The sequence below is a fragment of the Lacerta agilis genome, chromosome 17, assembly GCF_009819535.1.
Source record: "Lacerta agilis isolate rLacAgi1 chromosome 17, rLacAgi1.pri, whole genome shotgun sequence".
In the NCBI taxonomy this organism is placed as follows: Eukaryota; Metazoa; Chordata; class Lepidosauria; order Squamata; family Lacertidae; genus Lacerta; species Lacerta agilis.
Genome location: NC_046328.1, coordinates 29172018 through 29189261, shown reverse-complemented (window position 1 = coordinate 29189261; position 17244 = coordinate 29172018). Strand labels below are relative to the sequence as shown.

Genomic DNA, 17244 nt, shown 5'->3' with positions numbered 1-17244 from the left:
AACAGGGAACAGTTATACAACAGACTGGTTCAGCAAGTTATCTCACTCCACAATAGATTTTGGGAACTGTAATTCTACCAGGATGATCTGGGAATCACTAACATATAATGGGAACTGTAGTGTATGCCTCAAAGGGCTAACCATGGGTTGCAGAATCACAACAAATAGATATAGATAGATAGATAGATAGATAGATAGATAGATGAGCAGTGGAGGTGCAGTGGAGTGTGAGAAGAGGTGATTGCAACATTTTGGAAACAGAGCCTGGCTGGTTAGGATTTGTAAATACAGTAAAACATTCCAAAGCAGTACATTATGCTACTTGTTTCATTTGTTATTCTGAACCAAAAGTATTCTCCGCCAGAGGGGAGGTGCAATCCCAAGCTGATGTAGGGGTTTTGGATGCAGTTTGGACTAGTACAGTATACATTTTTGCAAGCAAATTCTCCTGATATAAGGCATTTTTGTACGTCATTTTAAGCTGTGTGTTCATTTTCACGCACACTTTCCCCAAACGAAGGCATTTTTGTAAACATTGGCGGGTCAGAGAGCTGCAGAGAACATTTCCTATAAGTGTGAATTTTGAAGAGTGGGTGTGTTTCAGTTTTCCTGTTGTTTTGGAAAGAGCATATTTCATAAATTAAAGTTTTGGGTTTTTTATTATTATTTAATGTGATTTTATTAAATTTTCTGTTTTACAATTTCAGATAAGCATTTTACATACTTCAGATATCATTGAGTTTCCTTCTTCTATTTCTGTGGTTCATTTTACATATATTAAAGGTAAAGGTAAAGGGACCCCTGACCATTAGGTCCAGTCGCAGTGCCACCAGCATCCCTTTTACATATATTACATAATATATATTTACATATATTGCATCCCTGCATATTTGACATATTTGGCATATCCTATGCCATTCAGTTTTCTATTATTACATCCATCAAAACTTATTCACATTGTTGAATTTATCTGTCGCATTTTCAGCTGTACATTTTCCCTGTATTCAATAAACATTTTCCAACCTTCTTCAAACATTTTACAGTAAATGAGAGTGGAATCAAACCACTTACACACAGAATCCTTTGTTGGGACAGTTATGGTAAGGTCTTACTGTAAAATTGTAACATGTGAAAGATACTATGAAGTCTTGTCTATTTTTTGAACCAGCAATATTCCCCCCAAAGGGAGGTGCACCGTTCCTGGAGGTACTGCAATACCAGGTCGATGCATGGAGTGGACGGAGCAAGCCCCTATTCCATCTCCCAGCTCCAAAAATCCATTTAATATATAGTCCTCAAATAGAGGACATATCAGATATTAAACTGATAAGAACAGATACTACACTTGATCTTAGCCAAAAGGCCGAGAAGCGATACCAAACACACCAAAAATTACGCGGGTCTCCTTTCTGGACGGATTTTGAGCTGTCGGAGGGCAAGTGGTGTTGCAAAGCGCTCACTGCCCCATTGGACTCAGCACCATTTCCAATTTCACAAATGCACTCGGACAACGCTTCTGCTTCTGTTGTCCAGCTAAGCAGCCTCTGGATGGACAGTTTAATCTCAAAAATAGTGGATTTTGTTGATCTTGTCAATTTCTCAGCCGTCTGCCTGGTTGCTCTGATGGCCATTGGTGCTAAATCTGCATAAACCCGCCCATTTACCCGCCATGCGCTGCGACGTTAACTCGCTACGTGCCAGCAGAGGTCCCAAAAGTTTCCCTTTGATTCTGTTCTCTTGAGAGCATCCTGCAAAAACACAGCTGTACAAGCTGAACTTTCCTGCTGACATTAACATCCGTGCTCGTTAGCAGAGGATTGTTTGCAGGAAAAAATGTTCCCTGCGAAACACTGAAATGCTGAAAAAGAAATTCCTGGTGTGCCACGACTGCAGAAAATCTTATCTAGTTTCATAGACGCTTTGAAACGATTGGCCAGTAGACCCAGATTCTTTTAGTTTACCTGAAGATGTACTTGCTTCTGCCCTTTCAGCTTTGATGTGAGCATGAAATATGCAGGTGAACCCTGAATGATTCATACGATCTTTTTTTCTTTTTATTGATTTTCCTTAATAGAATGCATTGGAAATATCTCTATTTGCAAATTAACATGCTTCAAGCATGTTGAAATGAACCACAACTATATCTGAGATTAAAACTAGATATAAAATAAAAAAAAAATCCTTCCAGTAGCACCTTAGAGACCAACTAAGTTTGTTCTTGGTATGAGCTTTCGTGTGCATGCACACTTCTTCAGATACACTTTTTGAGATTGGGATGGAAGCTTCTGTCAATTTCGGTTCCCCAGGTTTCTCATTTTTTGAATCTTAAATTCAGTTTTCCACGTTTTGCAACAATTTGCAAATGTTTGGTTTTTTTTTTTTAAAATCCTAAGGAAAATTCATCAGCATTTTAATACAATTCTCCCCACATTTTGGTTTGCATATTGTTTTGGAGAGTGTAGATTTGATAGATTCAGCATTAAATGTGCAGGGAGTTAAATTTCTCCTCCATCCCTAATTAGAACCTGGTTGGCTGGTCAATTGGTTGCAACTGTAACAAAAAGGAGGCTTGTGACATGTCAAAGACTCCCGAATTAATTTTGGCATACAGTTCCATGGACATATTACTTCTGAATGTCTACTTTAATTATTGTTGTCCTTTTATTAATAATATTAAAAGCATCCAAAACAACCTGATGTCTTCAATTTAATAATAATAAAAAATAATCTGAGCAGGATTTAATCCGATAATTAGCTTTCATATACAGTTACTGGGTTGCAGGGGATATAAATTCTGGGAGCCACCCAAAAAAAACAAGAAAACTTAAGAAATCTATTAACTTAATCATACCTAAGCAATTGAAAGAGTGTTTACTTCCCTGGGCAAATTTTCAGTGCACATAATAATTTAAGGATTCCCCTTAAGTCCATCAAGCCTGATGTTCTGTACTGTCAGTGGCTATCCAGATGCAGACTTTCCTGCTTGCCCCCCCCCCAACCACTGGTATCCAGTGCCATGCTACCTCTGAATAGGAGGTTCCATTTAACTACACTATGTATCAACAATGGGGAATCTGTGGCATATCAGGTGAAGACATCCCTGCCCCCACCCTGTGAACAACAGCGTGAACAATCCCGTGTAAATGCAGCTTCAAACACAATGCGGGGATGACCTCACTGCTAATATAATATAATATAATATAATATAAATGCATTTGTTCTGATTTGCTTGCAAAGTGGTTATATAGCAATGAGCATTCATTCTGATGTCATCCTGATTTGCTTGCACACCGTTTGCATGTGCATTAATCCATCCCACAGTGCATTTCCCCATCTCTCTCTCTCTCTCTCTCTCTCTCTCTCTCTCTTTCTCTCTCTCTCTCTCTCACACACACACACAATATGTTGTTACAGGACATCAGAACATTGTGAATTAAATTGTGCAAACCTAAATTTCTCAGTACTGTATCTGCTTCTCATTATTGCTACTGTTATGTTTGTATCTCACTTTTCCTCTGAGGAGCTCAAGGTGTCATATATGGTTCTCCAATCCATCTCTCCATTTTATCCTCATAACAATAACAATATTGGGAGGTAAGTCAGGGTAAGAGATAGTGACTGGCCCAAGGTCACCCAGTGGGTGGTTTATATTCTGGTCTCCCAGTTGTTATTACTCTAACCACTGCACCACACCGTCTCTCACTTGAATCCCTCCCAGAAAATACTGACACTCTGGAGGTGCCCCAGTGATCCGCTCAGTACACTATGACTCACATTATCTCCATGATATGGATGAGGGTGTCCCCACTGACCAGCTTGATGAAATATTCTTGTGCTCCCTCATGTCTCTTCTTCCTATGGGGGGAAGGGGGCTGACCAGATCTCGAGTAAGTCAGAGTCTCCAAGGTTTGCACCTGTAGGGAGAAGAGAAATTTGATTCAGTTCACATTTATAGGTGAACCTATCTAATCCTCACTTTCATATCCTCCAACATTTCTCCGATGAAAATAGGCATGTCCTATTCAATAATAATAATAATACCTCATACCAAGCTCATACCAAGAACAAACTCAGTTGGTCTCTAAGGTGCTACTGGAAAGAATTTCCTATTTTGTTTCCTATTTTGTTTCGACTATGGCAGACCAACACGGCTACCCACCTGTAACTGGAATAATAATACCTGTATCTGTCTGGGGTGCTCCAGCCACTCTGAGCGGCTTCCAACATACTGTATATAAAAACATAGTAAAACATTAAACATTGAAAAAACTTCCATATAAAGGGCTGCCTTCAGATGTCTTCTAAATGTTGTACATATAGTTACTTATCTCCTTGACTTGGGGGTCGCACAAGTCCACACCCTCCAACATTTGTCCGATGAAAAGGAAAAGTGGGACGTTCCAGGATCAAACCAGAAACTTCCGTAAATCTGGAACTATCCCTGGAAAATAGGGACACTTGGAGGGTCTGTGATCTGGCTGGAAGGCTTTTCATATGTTCTTAAGTCCAGTGCCCAGTTCAGCAGAACAAACCACCAGGCCCCCATGGCTTACCACATTTCAAAGGAAGTGAAGCAATAGGCCTACACATTACCAAGTACAGTACCGGTAAATAACCCCAATTTAACAAGTCTACATTTACTTAAATGCATTCACGAAGCTTAATATTAGGTGGGTTCAGAAATAAAGCTTCCCAAAATCCTTGTTCTACCAGGTTGGAAACCAGGGTCAAAGTGTTTTCTGCTCGGTATGTGTGTACCAATTATGTGTGTGTGTGTGCACACATACGTACACACAGACAAAAACAAATAGTCTATCTGCCCAACTTGCCATAAAATTATGCAGCAGACCACTGGTATCAGGCGACATATTGCCAAAACTCCCAGGCTCAGCATGACTTCAAAACCAAGGATATAAAGCCCTTATTTAGGGGAACCCAGAAGAACAACACCCCCTCGTCTAAACTTCCTGCCCCCCCCCCGATGCTCACCCAGGTGACCAGCGGCCCCGAGACAAAATCTTCCAGCATCTCAGTGACATCTCCATCCATGGTGCCATCAAAGGGGCGCCCTCTCCTTGTGGGTGTTGGTTGCGCCTTCTGTTCTGTGCTATGCGCTGAAAGCTTAAACTTCCTTCCGTAATCTTGGGCTGATGAGACTGATCGGTGGGTGGGGGGTGGAGGGAGGGAAGCAAGAAAGGAAGCCACATAGGATGAAGGGACTGATTTCTTAATTTCCGCCACGCAGGAAGCCGCCAATACGAAACATGTCCTCGACGAAAGATTTCCAATGCTCAGCGCACCAGCCTGAGTGAGACATCGCAGGCTTGCTTTGCAGGAGAGGGCAAAGCTGACTTCATTTCCCGTTCTCGCTGCAGAAAAACCACACTCGAGAGGTGGCAATGGAAGAACGGAGAGGGAAGAAGTCATCTGTCGCCACCTCAAGGTGGCCTGTCAGGTTTGTGGTCCGAACTGTCGGTTGGTGGAAGAGGCCTGCCTTTCGCACATCCGCTATGCTGGAATCCTAATAGTGAGCCAGGCTTCGAGGCGATGGGACCACGAGGCAGGAAGCTCCACTGACTCCTGTCCTGACACATCAAGGGCAAAGACCTTCAGGTTCGGGGGCCAAATGTGGCCTCTCAGGGCTCTCCTCAGACCACATCCCGTGGCCGTACCCCTCACTGGCCCTGCCGAGTGTTTTTGCCTGGCTGGAATGTGTTCTTGAACCCTGATCCTGCCTCTTGCTGGCCTGATTGAGAGAAAAGGGTAGGCGAGTGTGTAGACCACAACTAGCCTGTGGTTCAGAGTTACAATTTTTATATTAATGGCTCCACGCCCACTTGCCTCTACCCCCACCCACAACTAGCATGTGGCCCTTGGGAGGTTGCCCAGAGGGGAAGGCAGCCCTTGGGTTGGAAAAGATTCCAGCCCCTTGACCACTGTGGCCACATTCACAGCACAATTATACCACTTTATATGGTCATGGCTTCCACCAAAGAATCCCGAGAACTGTAGTTTGTTAAGGGTGCTGAGAGTTGTTTGAAGAGCCATATTCCCCTTAACACAGCGCTGCAATTCATAAAATTCCCTAGGAAGAAGGGTTGGTGATTACACCCCTCTGGCAGTTGTAGCTCACCAGACAGGGCATTCCGCAAATGGGGTACTACTACCAAGAAGGCCCTGTTGCAGGCCAGCACCAATCAATTGCAATTCCAATTTTGTGATTAGACACAAGATGAAGCAAAACAGAAAAATGCATTGGGTGCTGAAAGCAGACTCTGTTGGGACATGACGCAGTCAGGGGCAGCAGCTGGCCACGATAGGAAACAGAATTTGTGGCAAACTTTAGTGTGAGAATTAGCGCCCGAGAAAAATACGAAAGATTGCTTCATCCACAGGCCTCTTCAGTCTACTCTCTTAAGAGAGACTCAGCTAAAAATAAATCTCTTGTGAGGAAACCTTTTTTTTTTTTTTTTAGCTTCTGCTTCAGATTGAGCTAGTGACACGTTGGGGAAACTATGAACCCATCTTTAGTTTCAGAAGGGCTGGAAAAGCATCTTTGGACATGGAAAAAGTGGTGCCTTTTGTTCCTGTGGCAGCAAAATAGCTTCCACTCATACATAATCAGAGGATGACAACCCAGCGCCCACAGGTGCCTGGGGGCCCACCAGCAGCTATGGCACCTGCAAAAGGTCCCAAAGAATACCTCCCCTCAGAAATCCACAGGGGCCAAAATGAGGGGAAGCATGCCTGTCCCATTTTGGTTCCTGTCTTTTACTGCTTTTAGATGCAGCAGCCATTTTGTGCAATTACCATCAACTTATTAATCACCTCCTGAACAACTGCCCCAAGGTGATTTATATACACAGTGGTACCTCGGTTTAAGAACAGCCCTATTTATGAACTCCGCAAAACTGGATGTAGTGTCCTAGTTTGTGAACTTTACCTCGGTCTACGAATGGAAGTCGAACGGTGGAAGGCCTCATTAGGGAAAGCGCGCCTCGGTTTAAGAACGGTTTCGGTTTAAGAACAGACTTCCAGAATGGATTAAGTTTGTAAACTGAGGTACCACTGTGAATGTAATTTTTATTTATTTTATTTATTATTTCCTGTCCATTTGACTGTTTTCCCCCAGCCACCATACCTTTAAAGCATTCTTATACCACTTTAACAGCTATGGCTTCCCCCAAAGAATCCTGGGAACTGTAGTTTGTTAAGGGTGCTGTGAATAGTAGCTCTCTGAGTGGTTTCTTCACAACTCCTAACATGCTCAACAAACCTACAGTTCCCAGGATTCTTCGGGTGAAACTGACTGTTTAGAGGCTTCCCCCCCAACTGGATAAATAAGTCTTTTCCACAAGCATCCACCTCCGTTAGGGTTTTAGTGTTGCTTTAAATGTTTTAGTGTTTGTTTGTTTTTTTGCATTTTAAACTGGTTTAAATTATGTGTAAATCACCTTGAGACGGTGCTTTAGAAGACGATTAATAATTCAACGGTAACAACAACAACAACAACAACAACAACAACAACAACAACAACAACAACAGGACAAAAACAATAATAGCAATAAGCAACTGAATGCCATCTTGGCATGGGTGAACCCTCAGTTAACAGAAAACCACAATAGAGAAATCCAGTATAATTTTTATTTCAGGTAACATCGTCCAAGATAACGGAGTCAAGACAGAGAAGGGATTCAAAGCAGCTACATACATATCCCTGCCCTTGTAAAGGCCAAATCCTAGAAGCTGTGAGGGGGAAATAAATCAGCCCACCATCCCTTCTGCATACTAAGAACCAGGTGAGGGTGGGTGGTTTTGTGCGTCTCTTGCTGTCAGGGTTTAGGATATGGGTTTACAGCCACGATGTCCCAGGTCTCAGAGCTGAGATAGGATGTTGCTGGCCAAACTGCAGGTGAGGCCTGTGCCATCCTCTTCTATGTTTAGGGCCTTCACCACACCATCTTCGACTACCAAAGAGAACCTGTAGGGGGAGACAGAGAAGGAAGACACACCCGGCTCAGGACAAGGAAAAGTTTAGTTTTTTACAGCTGGATGAGGAGAGAGTTATCAGTGGTGACTTAAGAAGGAAGCTGGGCCCCATCTGCACTATACTAGTTTAAAAGCAGTGTCAGGCCACTTTAAAACAGCCATGGCTTCCCCCAAAGAACCTTGTGAACTGTAGTTTGTCAAAGGCGCCGGGGCCCCTATTCCCCTCAGAGAGCTAAAATTCCCAAGCAGGCCCAAAAATGATGCAGGAAATGAACCTGCCTAATATCAAAGGGCAGGGAGTTCCAAAGTGTAGGCGCTTCAACTCCAAAACAGTGCTTTCAAAAACAGGCAGAGCTGCAACCACCTGAGCAGTTCTAACAGCCAAGCTCTCCAGAGTGGATATGTCAATTTTGGTGTTCTCGGTTTCTCATTTTTCCAGTCATTTTATATTCAGTTTTCACATTTCTGAGGCAATTTGCTACATATATATTTAAACCTGATAAAATTCTTCAGCATTTTAGTGCTAATTTTATCCTAAGAAACAGCATTTTTTATACAGTTTTGACTAAGCTCCACATTTTTTTGCAAGCAATTCTGCACATACAAATTTTTTTAAAAAAGAGATTGGATGGCAATCTATCAGGGATTCTTTAGCTGTGATTCCTGCATGGCAGGGGGTTGGACTAGATGACTCTTAAAGAGTCCATTACAATGCTACCATTCTATGGTTCTATTAATGTATTCAATTATGCACATTTCCCCCTAATGTGCACATTTTTGTAAACATCTTTTGGTTGGAGAACTGTGTCACAAAATTGAGATGCATGCAAATTTCAAAGCAGGGCTGTGTTTTGGTTCTCAATTCTCAGTCTGTTTTGGAAAGCGGGGATTTGCTTTGGCTTTAAACGTAACTGAAATGAATTTCTTCCCACCCCCCAAGAGAAGATGTGCAGCAGTTTGGAGAAAGGCAGAGGCTGGCTCTTTGTTCTTTTGCCCTTCTGCCATCCAGGTCTTAAAGTTCTGCCTCTCCTACCCCCCAACCCCCAGTTCCCTTTACCGTTTGGATCGTTGGGTCCCAAAAAGTTCCCGGAGTGGCTCTTTGTCCAGCAACAGGTTTGTAGCCTGTGTGAAAGGGGAAACAATTGGGTGGGAACTTAGAGGAGAGAAGAAGGGAGATGCATACTGGCCCTGTTATAAAAAAACAAAAACCTGACACCCAGGGGTCCATGTTTTGCAGGCATCATTAAATACTGCCACTCTCAGCTGTCAAATGGACTCCTGTTTCCTGGATTGACTCTGGCCTATTTTCCCTCGCTACTCCTTATTGCCAGGATCTGCTTCCCAAACACCTCCAGTTGACCCCCTAAAAAAAAAATCTTCTCAGGAGCCTTTGGATCTTTCCCTTAGCCTCTAGATGGAGGAACCTCAGATAAAGGGGTCTATTGTGGTTCTCCAGACCTCTTGTTCTGATCCTCAGGACTCTCCCCCAGGTAACACCCCTCACTGGTCCCGATTTGCACCCTCCTTGAGTGTTTTTGGCCTGGCTGGAATGTGTCACTGAAATATCCAATTACGGTTCTTGCTTGCCTGGATGGAGGATAGGGAGAGGTTGTGTGTGTGTAAACTAACCTACTTACAATTTACAAGTCTTGCTCTTCCCCCAGGCAGCACTGGCATGTGGCCCCTGGATGGTTGCTTAAAGGGGAATGTGGCCCTCAGGCTGAAAAACGTCCCTAGCTCCCTCATGGCCCCACATGATACTTTATTGCAGCCTTGTGCAACTGGGTTCCCTTCAGATGTCACTAGACTCTTGTCTCCCATCAGCCTCAGTTGCCTGGGGCAGAGTAAGGATGGTGGTAAAGATGGAGCAGCTGGGCTGCATAGGCGAGGGGTCTTTCCGAGCCTCTGGGGCACTTGGCCAGTACCTGGCCTTGCTGAGCAACTGCTGGCATCAGGCCTGCTTCCTGCTCATGCCTTCACCTCCTAACTTGCTCTGTTGTTTCTCTACGTTCATTGTAGACCGTGGTCCCTTAGGGGTGGAGACCTAGTACACATGTTCTTTCTGAAGTGGCTATGGACATAGGACCAATCTATGCAAATAAATAAATAAACCACCTTTAAGTGTCAAACTGACAGCCGTATGGAGGTATATGAAGTGGCTCTTTGGGGTCTCAGACAGGGAGAGGGTCTTCTCCAGCTGTGCTGCTCAGGATCCTTCAACCCAGAGATCCTAGATGTGTGTTTCGGGGCAGCAAGGAGGACAGAAAGCCTACCTTGATACTCTGCAACAGGGGCTCTTGAGGACATTTCATCAAACCACACCCTCCTGTTCATCAGCAGGGAGTGCGCAGTGTTGAAGCAGACACCTCCACCCCTACCCCCCCACAGGCCAACTTTGATAGGTCAGCTGAAGAGCCTGTCAGTCACCTGATCTCAACATGACGTCAGATGATTGTCTGGTGGGTGGCCCCCTGCCCACCTGTAAAGTTGAATTGTGGAGGTGGGGGACAAAGAGCTGGAATAAGGTTTCCCCAGCTCTGCCCTACAACAAGAGATTTCAGTACCTTCCCAAATGCTCCTGTGGGATCAGCCAACATCCGGACCTGAGGAGAGAAAACAAAACACAAACATTTAAGGGGACCACTGCTATTCAAACAGGCATAACTGCTGCAGGCTCAGCAGTGATGTCCAAGAAGCACGAACCTTTAAAAGGAATTTGTTACAAAAGTTTAATAACTGCTGCCATTTGAATGGGAGGACTGTGCCTCTAGGCTGATCTGTGAATTTCAGTTTCTCTCATTTCCCCAATCTCAAGTTCAGTTCTCTACATTTTCACATCCGTTTGAGATTTTTTTAAATTTAAGCTCTCATTAGAATGCATCGGCATATTAATTTCTCCTAATACATATGTCTCTTTGTATTCAGATTTGCCCAACATATACATGTCCGCAAAGTATATTTCCCCATATATTATGCTTTCCTTATGTTATTTTCACTATTAGATGCAGACTTTTCTGCTTCTGTCTGGGGCAGAATTCCCCTTTGCTCCCCTTGCAAAGAAAACAATGGGGAGGGGATGCCCGAACTGTACTTTTAACATTGACCGGCAACAGCTTTCCACCTTTTTAAGCAGGAGTCTCTCCCTGAGCCCTGCCTGGAGATGCTGGGGATTGAACCTGGGATGTCCTGCTTGCAATGCAGATATGCTCTGCCACAAATCTACAGTCTTTCTCCTTTACGCAAGACCAGAACAGAAGGACTTTGGTCAGATCCTGCAAGGCAGTTCTGAAAAGGAACACTCTCTGTTGCAAGCCAGCTGTTGCATAACCAAACGAAACAGCCGTTCCCAGAGTTACACAAGCAAGTCTTGCCAGTACAGTGCGCCTGGAGGACAGAGCAGAAAGCACTTCTAGGAGAGACGCATGTGCTGCTTTGCTGAGGCCAGGATCTCGGTGTCTTCCCACCCCCTCCAGACAGCCTCGCTCAGCCATCCTCCCACTTCTACCATGCCCATTAAACAAATACACCTAAAGCCAAATTAACAGGAAAATAAGCTTTTTTAAAAGAGAGAGAGAGAGAGAGAGAGAATGAAGAGAAAGATCTGTGTATTTGTCTGGGCCTGTCAGCCAGCATTTCCCCTAAATTTCAGATAGTTGAGGGTGAATACAGAAAACAGCTCTGACTTTTTTTTGCAGCCTAAGGCCATAGCTTTGCATGCAGAAGGTCCCAAGTTCAATCACCTGTGGCATCTCCAGATAAAGCTGGAAGAAACTCTCTGGACAGTCACTGCCAGTCAGTATGGATGGTGTATTTTTGTGAACCAATTAAATCTTTGTGTAGTTTTTTTTTTTAATTGAGCGTTATGTAAATTTTGTTAAATAATAGATACGACAATGCTGGGCTAGATGGACTAATGGCGTGACTCAGCAGAAAGCAGATTCCTGTGTTCATTTAAACCCCGCTTGCCATTCTTTTATAAAACAAGCGAAATTTATTAATACAACAACAAAAGGAAACTATTATTATGTAGGTGACTCCCTGCTTGAGGAATGCTCTCGCTGGGGAAGCTTGTCTGCTGCTGTAATCACATAGCTTTAGGAGCCAGACAAGAATATTTCTTTTCTGGTAGGCCTTGGCCTTTGGCTCTAAATAATCTGTGGCCTGTGTTCTAAGAATTGGTAAAGGTAAAGGTAAAGGGACCCCTGACCATTAGGTCCAGTCGTGTCCGACTCTGGGGTTGCGGTGCTCATCTCACATTACTGGCCAAGGGAGCCGGCATACAGCTTCCGGGTAATGGCCAGCATGACAAAACCGCTTCTGGCGAACCAGAGCAGTGCACGGAAACGCCGTTTATCTTCCTGCCGGAGTGGTACCTATTTATCTACTTGCACATTGACGTGCTTTCGAACTGCTAGGTGGGCAGGAGCTGGGACTGAGCAACAGGAGCTCACCCCATTGCGGGGATTCAAACCGCCGACCTTCTGTGCCCTAGGCTCTGTGGTTTAACCCACAGCGCCCCCCACGTCCCTCTAAGAATTGGTACCCAAGTTCAGTTCCCCCACCTCTCCCTCACTGGCACTTTCCCCTTGGGTGTCTTTTGTTTGCTTTTGTTTTTTTAGATTGTAAGCCTGAGGGCAGGGAGCATCTTGTTTTAATCAATTGTACATAAGCCACTCTAAAGAATATACAAAGAGACCTTGGACAGCCCAACGGCCTGTGCAGTCCAGCCCTCTGTCCTCGCAGTGGAGACCCCTGCAATGGGAAGCCTGCAAGCAAGACCTGAGTGCAATGGCAATTCTCCCCCCTTGCAATTCCCAGTAGCTAGTATTCAGAGGCAGACTGCCTATGACAGTGCAGGGAGAACAGCCGCCTTGGCTAGTAGCTACTGGTAGCCTTCTACTCCAGGAATTTGCCTAATCCAAGCTGATGGCTGTTACTCCGTCTCATGGTTCCTGCCATATGTTTTTTTTTAAAAAAACAAAACACTTCCAGATTAGTTTGCAGCAATCCACCTCCCTCTGCCACTACAAGTATAGGAAGAATTCCCTCTGGCCCTCTTAACTTTTTATCCTCCTCTCTCTTCCGCTATCTAAATTCATTAACATACCTGGATTTTGAAGAGGTGATTTGCTTAACGAGGAACCTTTGCCTATCTGGAGACACAAGCCAGGCCTGGGAGAATCACAGAAGCAGCAGAGAGAGCATTTTCTGTCCCCATTGGGGCATTGCCTCTGTTCTTATTTGGGTTTGTACTGTTCTAGTGGGACTGAGAGAGCAGGGGATGAGAGCGAAGCATTTAACTCACTACTTTCCCTGCACAAAGAGTCTTTAGGAGCAGATAGGAAGCTGTGTTTGGTCCCTGTAGCTCAATATTATAAATTGTTGTAATCTACTGGGTCATTTGGGTGAAGGGCAGACTACTACTACTACTACTAGCAATAATATTTTTTAAATTTATATGCAGTTGCCCAAATGGCAAACCCGTTGACTGGCAGTGGCTCTCCAGGATTTCAGACAGGGAGCAAGAGACAGACAGAGACCATAAGGACTAGAAACTTGACTGTTTTAAAAAGTGTGACTTTCCCATTACCTTTCCTTCGGCTTTGTGAGCCTTTCCCCACTCACTCATGACGAAGACGTCATTGACAGACAAGCAGGCGATGACCTCCACTCCTTTGCCCTTCAGCTGTCCTGCCTTCTCCACGTAGCCTGGGAGGTGGGTCTGTGTCAGGGTGTGGGTGCAACAGGGAAGAACAAACTATCAGATACTTTCATGGGGTAGTCCATAAAGGGAACAGGGGAATAAGAATAGCAGAAAGCAGAACCACGGATGGGGAGCCTGCATCTTTTCAGATATTGTTGGATTGATGGTTGGCCATGCTGCCTAGGTCTGATGGGAGTTGGGAGTCTACTCATCTGGAGGACGCATGTTCCCCATCCCTGATGTAGGTGTTCAGGCCAGAAGTTCCTAGGCTGAGAACACACCATTCTTACTAGACGCCACTCCCAATTCTTAGCCTGAGCCAGGCCAGCTTCCCAGCCATGGTTCTCATGGGTCATATCTGACCACAATGACAGCATCAGTTTGAATGCTAAGATTTTTTACTTAATTCTTTTTTTTTATAAAAACCATCCTTCATCCAGAGGGCCCCAGGGCGGTTTACAAAAGATTTCTTGTCGTTCTGGCTTTCCTACAGCTCTTGCCAATGTACCATCAAATTTGGATTCAAAGACTGGGATGGGTGAGGCCCCAAATACACCAGCTAGGCTTGCCAGTTAATGGAATTCTCAACAGATAAAAGGCTTGACATAGAAGATCAGTGCCAAGTATCCTGGGAACCTTATGCTGCATGATATGGAGAGGGCAGAAGAATCAGACTAAACGCTAACTTTTGTTTTTGTATTTCATTTGTTTGTTTTTCTTACCATTATTGTCATTCTGGGGATTTCGTTCATGTTTTTTTGTTATTTATGATCTGTAGCCTTAATAAAGGTGCATTAATTATGATTTGCAGAATTAATAAAGAAAAATTAAAGAAAAAGGTTGGGACTGGGCTGGAGGGGTGTGCGGAGAGATGGACACACCCAGGTCTTACTCACTTTTGAACAACCTGGAGTGAACGCACCAGGCACCCCAAACAAGATCCCCTTCTTGCCTGTGAAGAGGCTCGCCACATTCACCTTGTTGCCAGGGTCACCCTCGTAGACCTCCACGCTGGGCAACTTGTCTCCAACCTGTCAGAGAGAGGAAAGAGCAGTAAAGCCCACAGGACTCGCTGTCCTCTTAATTCAGGAGGAGGGGAAACCTTTCTCAGCCCGAGGGCCACATTCCCTTGTTGGCAACCTTCTGAGGGCCACAAGTAACCCAAACCCTGATCAAGGGGAATGAGGGCACAAAGCTGCTGCTCAGTAGGGGAGCATCTGCTTTGCATGCAGAAGGTTTCAGGTTCAATTCTCTGCATCTCCAGGTCAGGCTGGTGATGTCCCCCCTTCCTGAAACTCTGGAGAGCTTCTGCCAGTCATTGTAGACAAAACCCAAAGGTCTGACTTGGTATAAGGCAGCTTCCTATGTTTCTATTTTGCTCTGGTAGTGGGGACTCCGAGGTATCAACTGAATTCAGGCCTAACGGATGTGGGTTTCCCTGCAGTTCCCTAACCTTAAACGTATGTGGTAAAGCACATGTGCTACGTATGGATCAAGGTTTGGTATTCAAATGGGGCAGGCAAGGGAAGGTTAGAGGGATCTCAGATAAGATGTCTCTTCAGCCTTTCTCATCTTTGAAGGACTAAAGTTCCCATCGTTCCTGACCATTATTGCATAAAAAGAAACCTAAAGGTTGTGTTCTATGGGGCTAGGTGCTTTCCCACTGCCCTTCTCACCCAAAGCTAGGTTCTAGAAAGTCATGTCCCATTTTTATCTGATGGAACCCTAGAAAACTTTAAGAATTGAATTTGATTGGCTTAAGTGTGGGCTTAATGTCTGGAGCAGCTGTGCTCTTTCCCACTGCATTCCTTGGTTTGACATTCACTCTTGTACTGGGCGGGGCAGCCCCACAGATCAAGGGCGGCCTGCCTTTCTACATGGTCAGGGATGCACCCAATTTGCTGGGGTGTCTCTTTCCCATTAGGGCTTGTTACTGCAGAGGCCAAGGACTAGAGATCTCAGGAGCCATCTGTCCTCAGTGAAGCTGTTCTTCTGCATGGGGGTGAGTGGGCTTGCTCTATGGGGCTTGAGGAGTTACTCTTTTCTAAAGGCTTTCGATAGCATAGACTCCAGAGCTGGTGGGCTGCAGGGAGCTGTGAAGCAGCATGTTCCCTCCCCCCAGTAAACAGATCCCAGACTACTCTGAGGTCGGAGGTTTTTTCCTTTTTGCAATGGGGCTTCCAGTGCTGGCGTTCTATAGGACAGAGGAGTGTCCTACTCTCTATGGGACTGTTCATTGGCATGGGAGCAGGGTTTATTACACAGGCGTGGGGCGGGGGCTACTTTTCTGCAAATGCTTTCTATTGCATAGGCCCCAAAGCTGATGCACTGTGGAGAGCTGTGAAACAGCCCAGTACTCACTCGGGCTGTTCATTTGCAGGAGAGGGGTGGGCTTTCTATTGCACGGATCCCCAGATGGAATTCTATGGGGCTGGGGCTGTTCTTTTCCAATGGGGCTTCCAAAGCTGGCCCGTTCTCTGTGTCTGTGGGGCTGTCCTTGTCCATTGCGGGAGGAGGGCATATTCTGCACAGACCCTGGTGGGCAGATGCCCTATAGGGCTGCCTGGCTACTATGGGGCTGGAAGGGGGCGCTCTTTTGCAAGGGGCTCTGGAGAAGAGGGGTATTTTCTCTCTCTCTCTCTGCAGACTCCCTTCTCCTAGGTCTCACCTTGAGGGCCGCCATGGCTGGTGCTCCGGTTGCAAAGGCCCGCTGAATGATCCCTGCTGCCGCCCAACCCTTTCCAAGAGGGGAGCCTGGACTTGCTCCCCAGCGGCGACTCAGCCAACCCAGCACCTCCGCCCCTTTCCACCCCGTTGCCATGGAAATCGCGGGAGTGACAGCTGCTACGGCAACCCCGGCCCTTCGAAGTTCTCCTCCTCCAAGACGTGCAGGCGCAAAGCACCCAGGCCCGCTCTTTAATTCCACCGCAAGGGGGGCTAGTGGGAAAATTTGAATCCTCATTTGCATGCTTCGGAATTATCACGATTGGCTCAGCCAGATTGTCCCAGTTCTACGACCGTGTAAAATAATCTTACTCGGCTACGAGTGATCGCCAAAGAAGAAGACGACGACTCAGAAATAAGTCCCACTGATTTCAGTGGCACTTACTCACAGATAGGCGTGCAGCCTACTTTTGCAGGATGTGAACATATGGGCATTTATTTCCTAAAAGAGATCGAAATCCTATGTACGTCCTATTGAACACCGTGGGAAATTTGCTCGCGAGGAAGCACGTGTAGCCTCAGCAGGCAACCCTCTCGTATGTTGCTCACTCGAGTCGGAATTAAACCTCATGAAGCTCAGTAGGACCTACTCCTGAGTAAATGTGGCACAAGCATGGGCTGCAGCAGGTTGCAGTCTTTATGTACATTTTCTCGGGCGTAAGCAACATTGATGTTTAGTGGGGTGGCTCACTTCCGAGTAAGACTTTCTATACGCCACGCGTATTTGGGAGTAGGCCAATCCTTGCGTGCACAGATTTCCATGTTTTTACTCGCAAAGTAAATCCCAGTGATTTTAGTAGGGCCTGACTTGGGAGTTGTGTCCCATA

The 17244-nt window shown here is 45.3% G+C and overlaps 2 protein-coding genes and 1 non-coding gene across 3 annotated transcripts in view; all 3 read right to left on the bottom strand.

Moving 5' to 3' along the window:
* The window catches only part of CCDC88B (coiled-coil domain containing 88B), a 32483-nt gene extending 27372 nt beyond the window's left edge, over positions 1 to 5111 (bottom strand). Inside the window, 2 exon segments of the mRNA XM_033136218.1 lie at positions 3775 to 3914; positions 4990 to 5111. Coding sequence (XP_032992109.1) covers positions 3775 to 3914; positions 4990 to 5049 — 200 coding nt within the window. The 5' untranslated portion in view covers positions 5050 to 5111.
* Positions 1185 to 1375, bottom strand: LOC117039326. Its single transcript, XR_004425748.1, has one exon. It is a non-coding gene; the product is annotated as a U2 spliceosomal RNA (small nuclear RNA).
* A 2513-nt stretch (positions 5112 to 7624) lies between the features above and the next one.
* On the bottom strand, positions 7625 to 16586 carry PRDX5 (peroxiredoxin 5). Its single transcript, XM_033174588.1, has 6 exons — positions 16362 to 16586; positions 14590 to 14724; positions 13580 to 13711; positions 10554 to 10592; positions 9047 to 9111; positions 7625 to 7981 (listed from the first exon to the last, which is right to left on the bottom strand). Exons 1-6 carry the CDS (start codon positions 16512 to 16514, stop codon positions 7876 to 7878), a joined length of 630 nt encoding a protein of 209 aa, XP_033030479.1. The 5' UTR covers positions 16515 to 16586; the 3' UTR covers positions 7625 to 7875.
* Between the last annotated feature and the right edge of the window lie 658 nt (positions 16587 to 17244).

Excerpts from the sequence above, each read along its gene's own strand:
- PRDX5 (XM_033174588.1), bottom strand. The coding sequence starts at position 16,514 with ATGGCAACGGGGTGGAAAGGGGCGGAGGTGCTGGGTTGGCTGAGTCGC. Across the intron at positions 10,593-13,579 it reads CTCACAAAGCCGAAGGAAAG|GTCCGGATGTTGGCTGATCC; the intron begins GTAATGGGAAAG and ends TTCTCTCCTCAG. Across the intron at positions 9,112-10,553 it reads CCACAGGAGCATTTGGGAAG|GCTACAAACCTGTTGCTGGA; the intron begins GTACTGAAATCT and ends CCTTTCACACAG.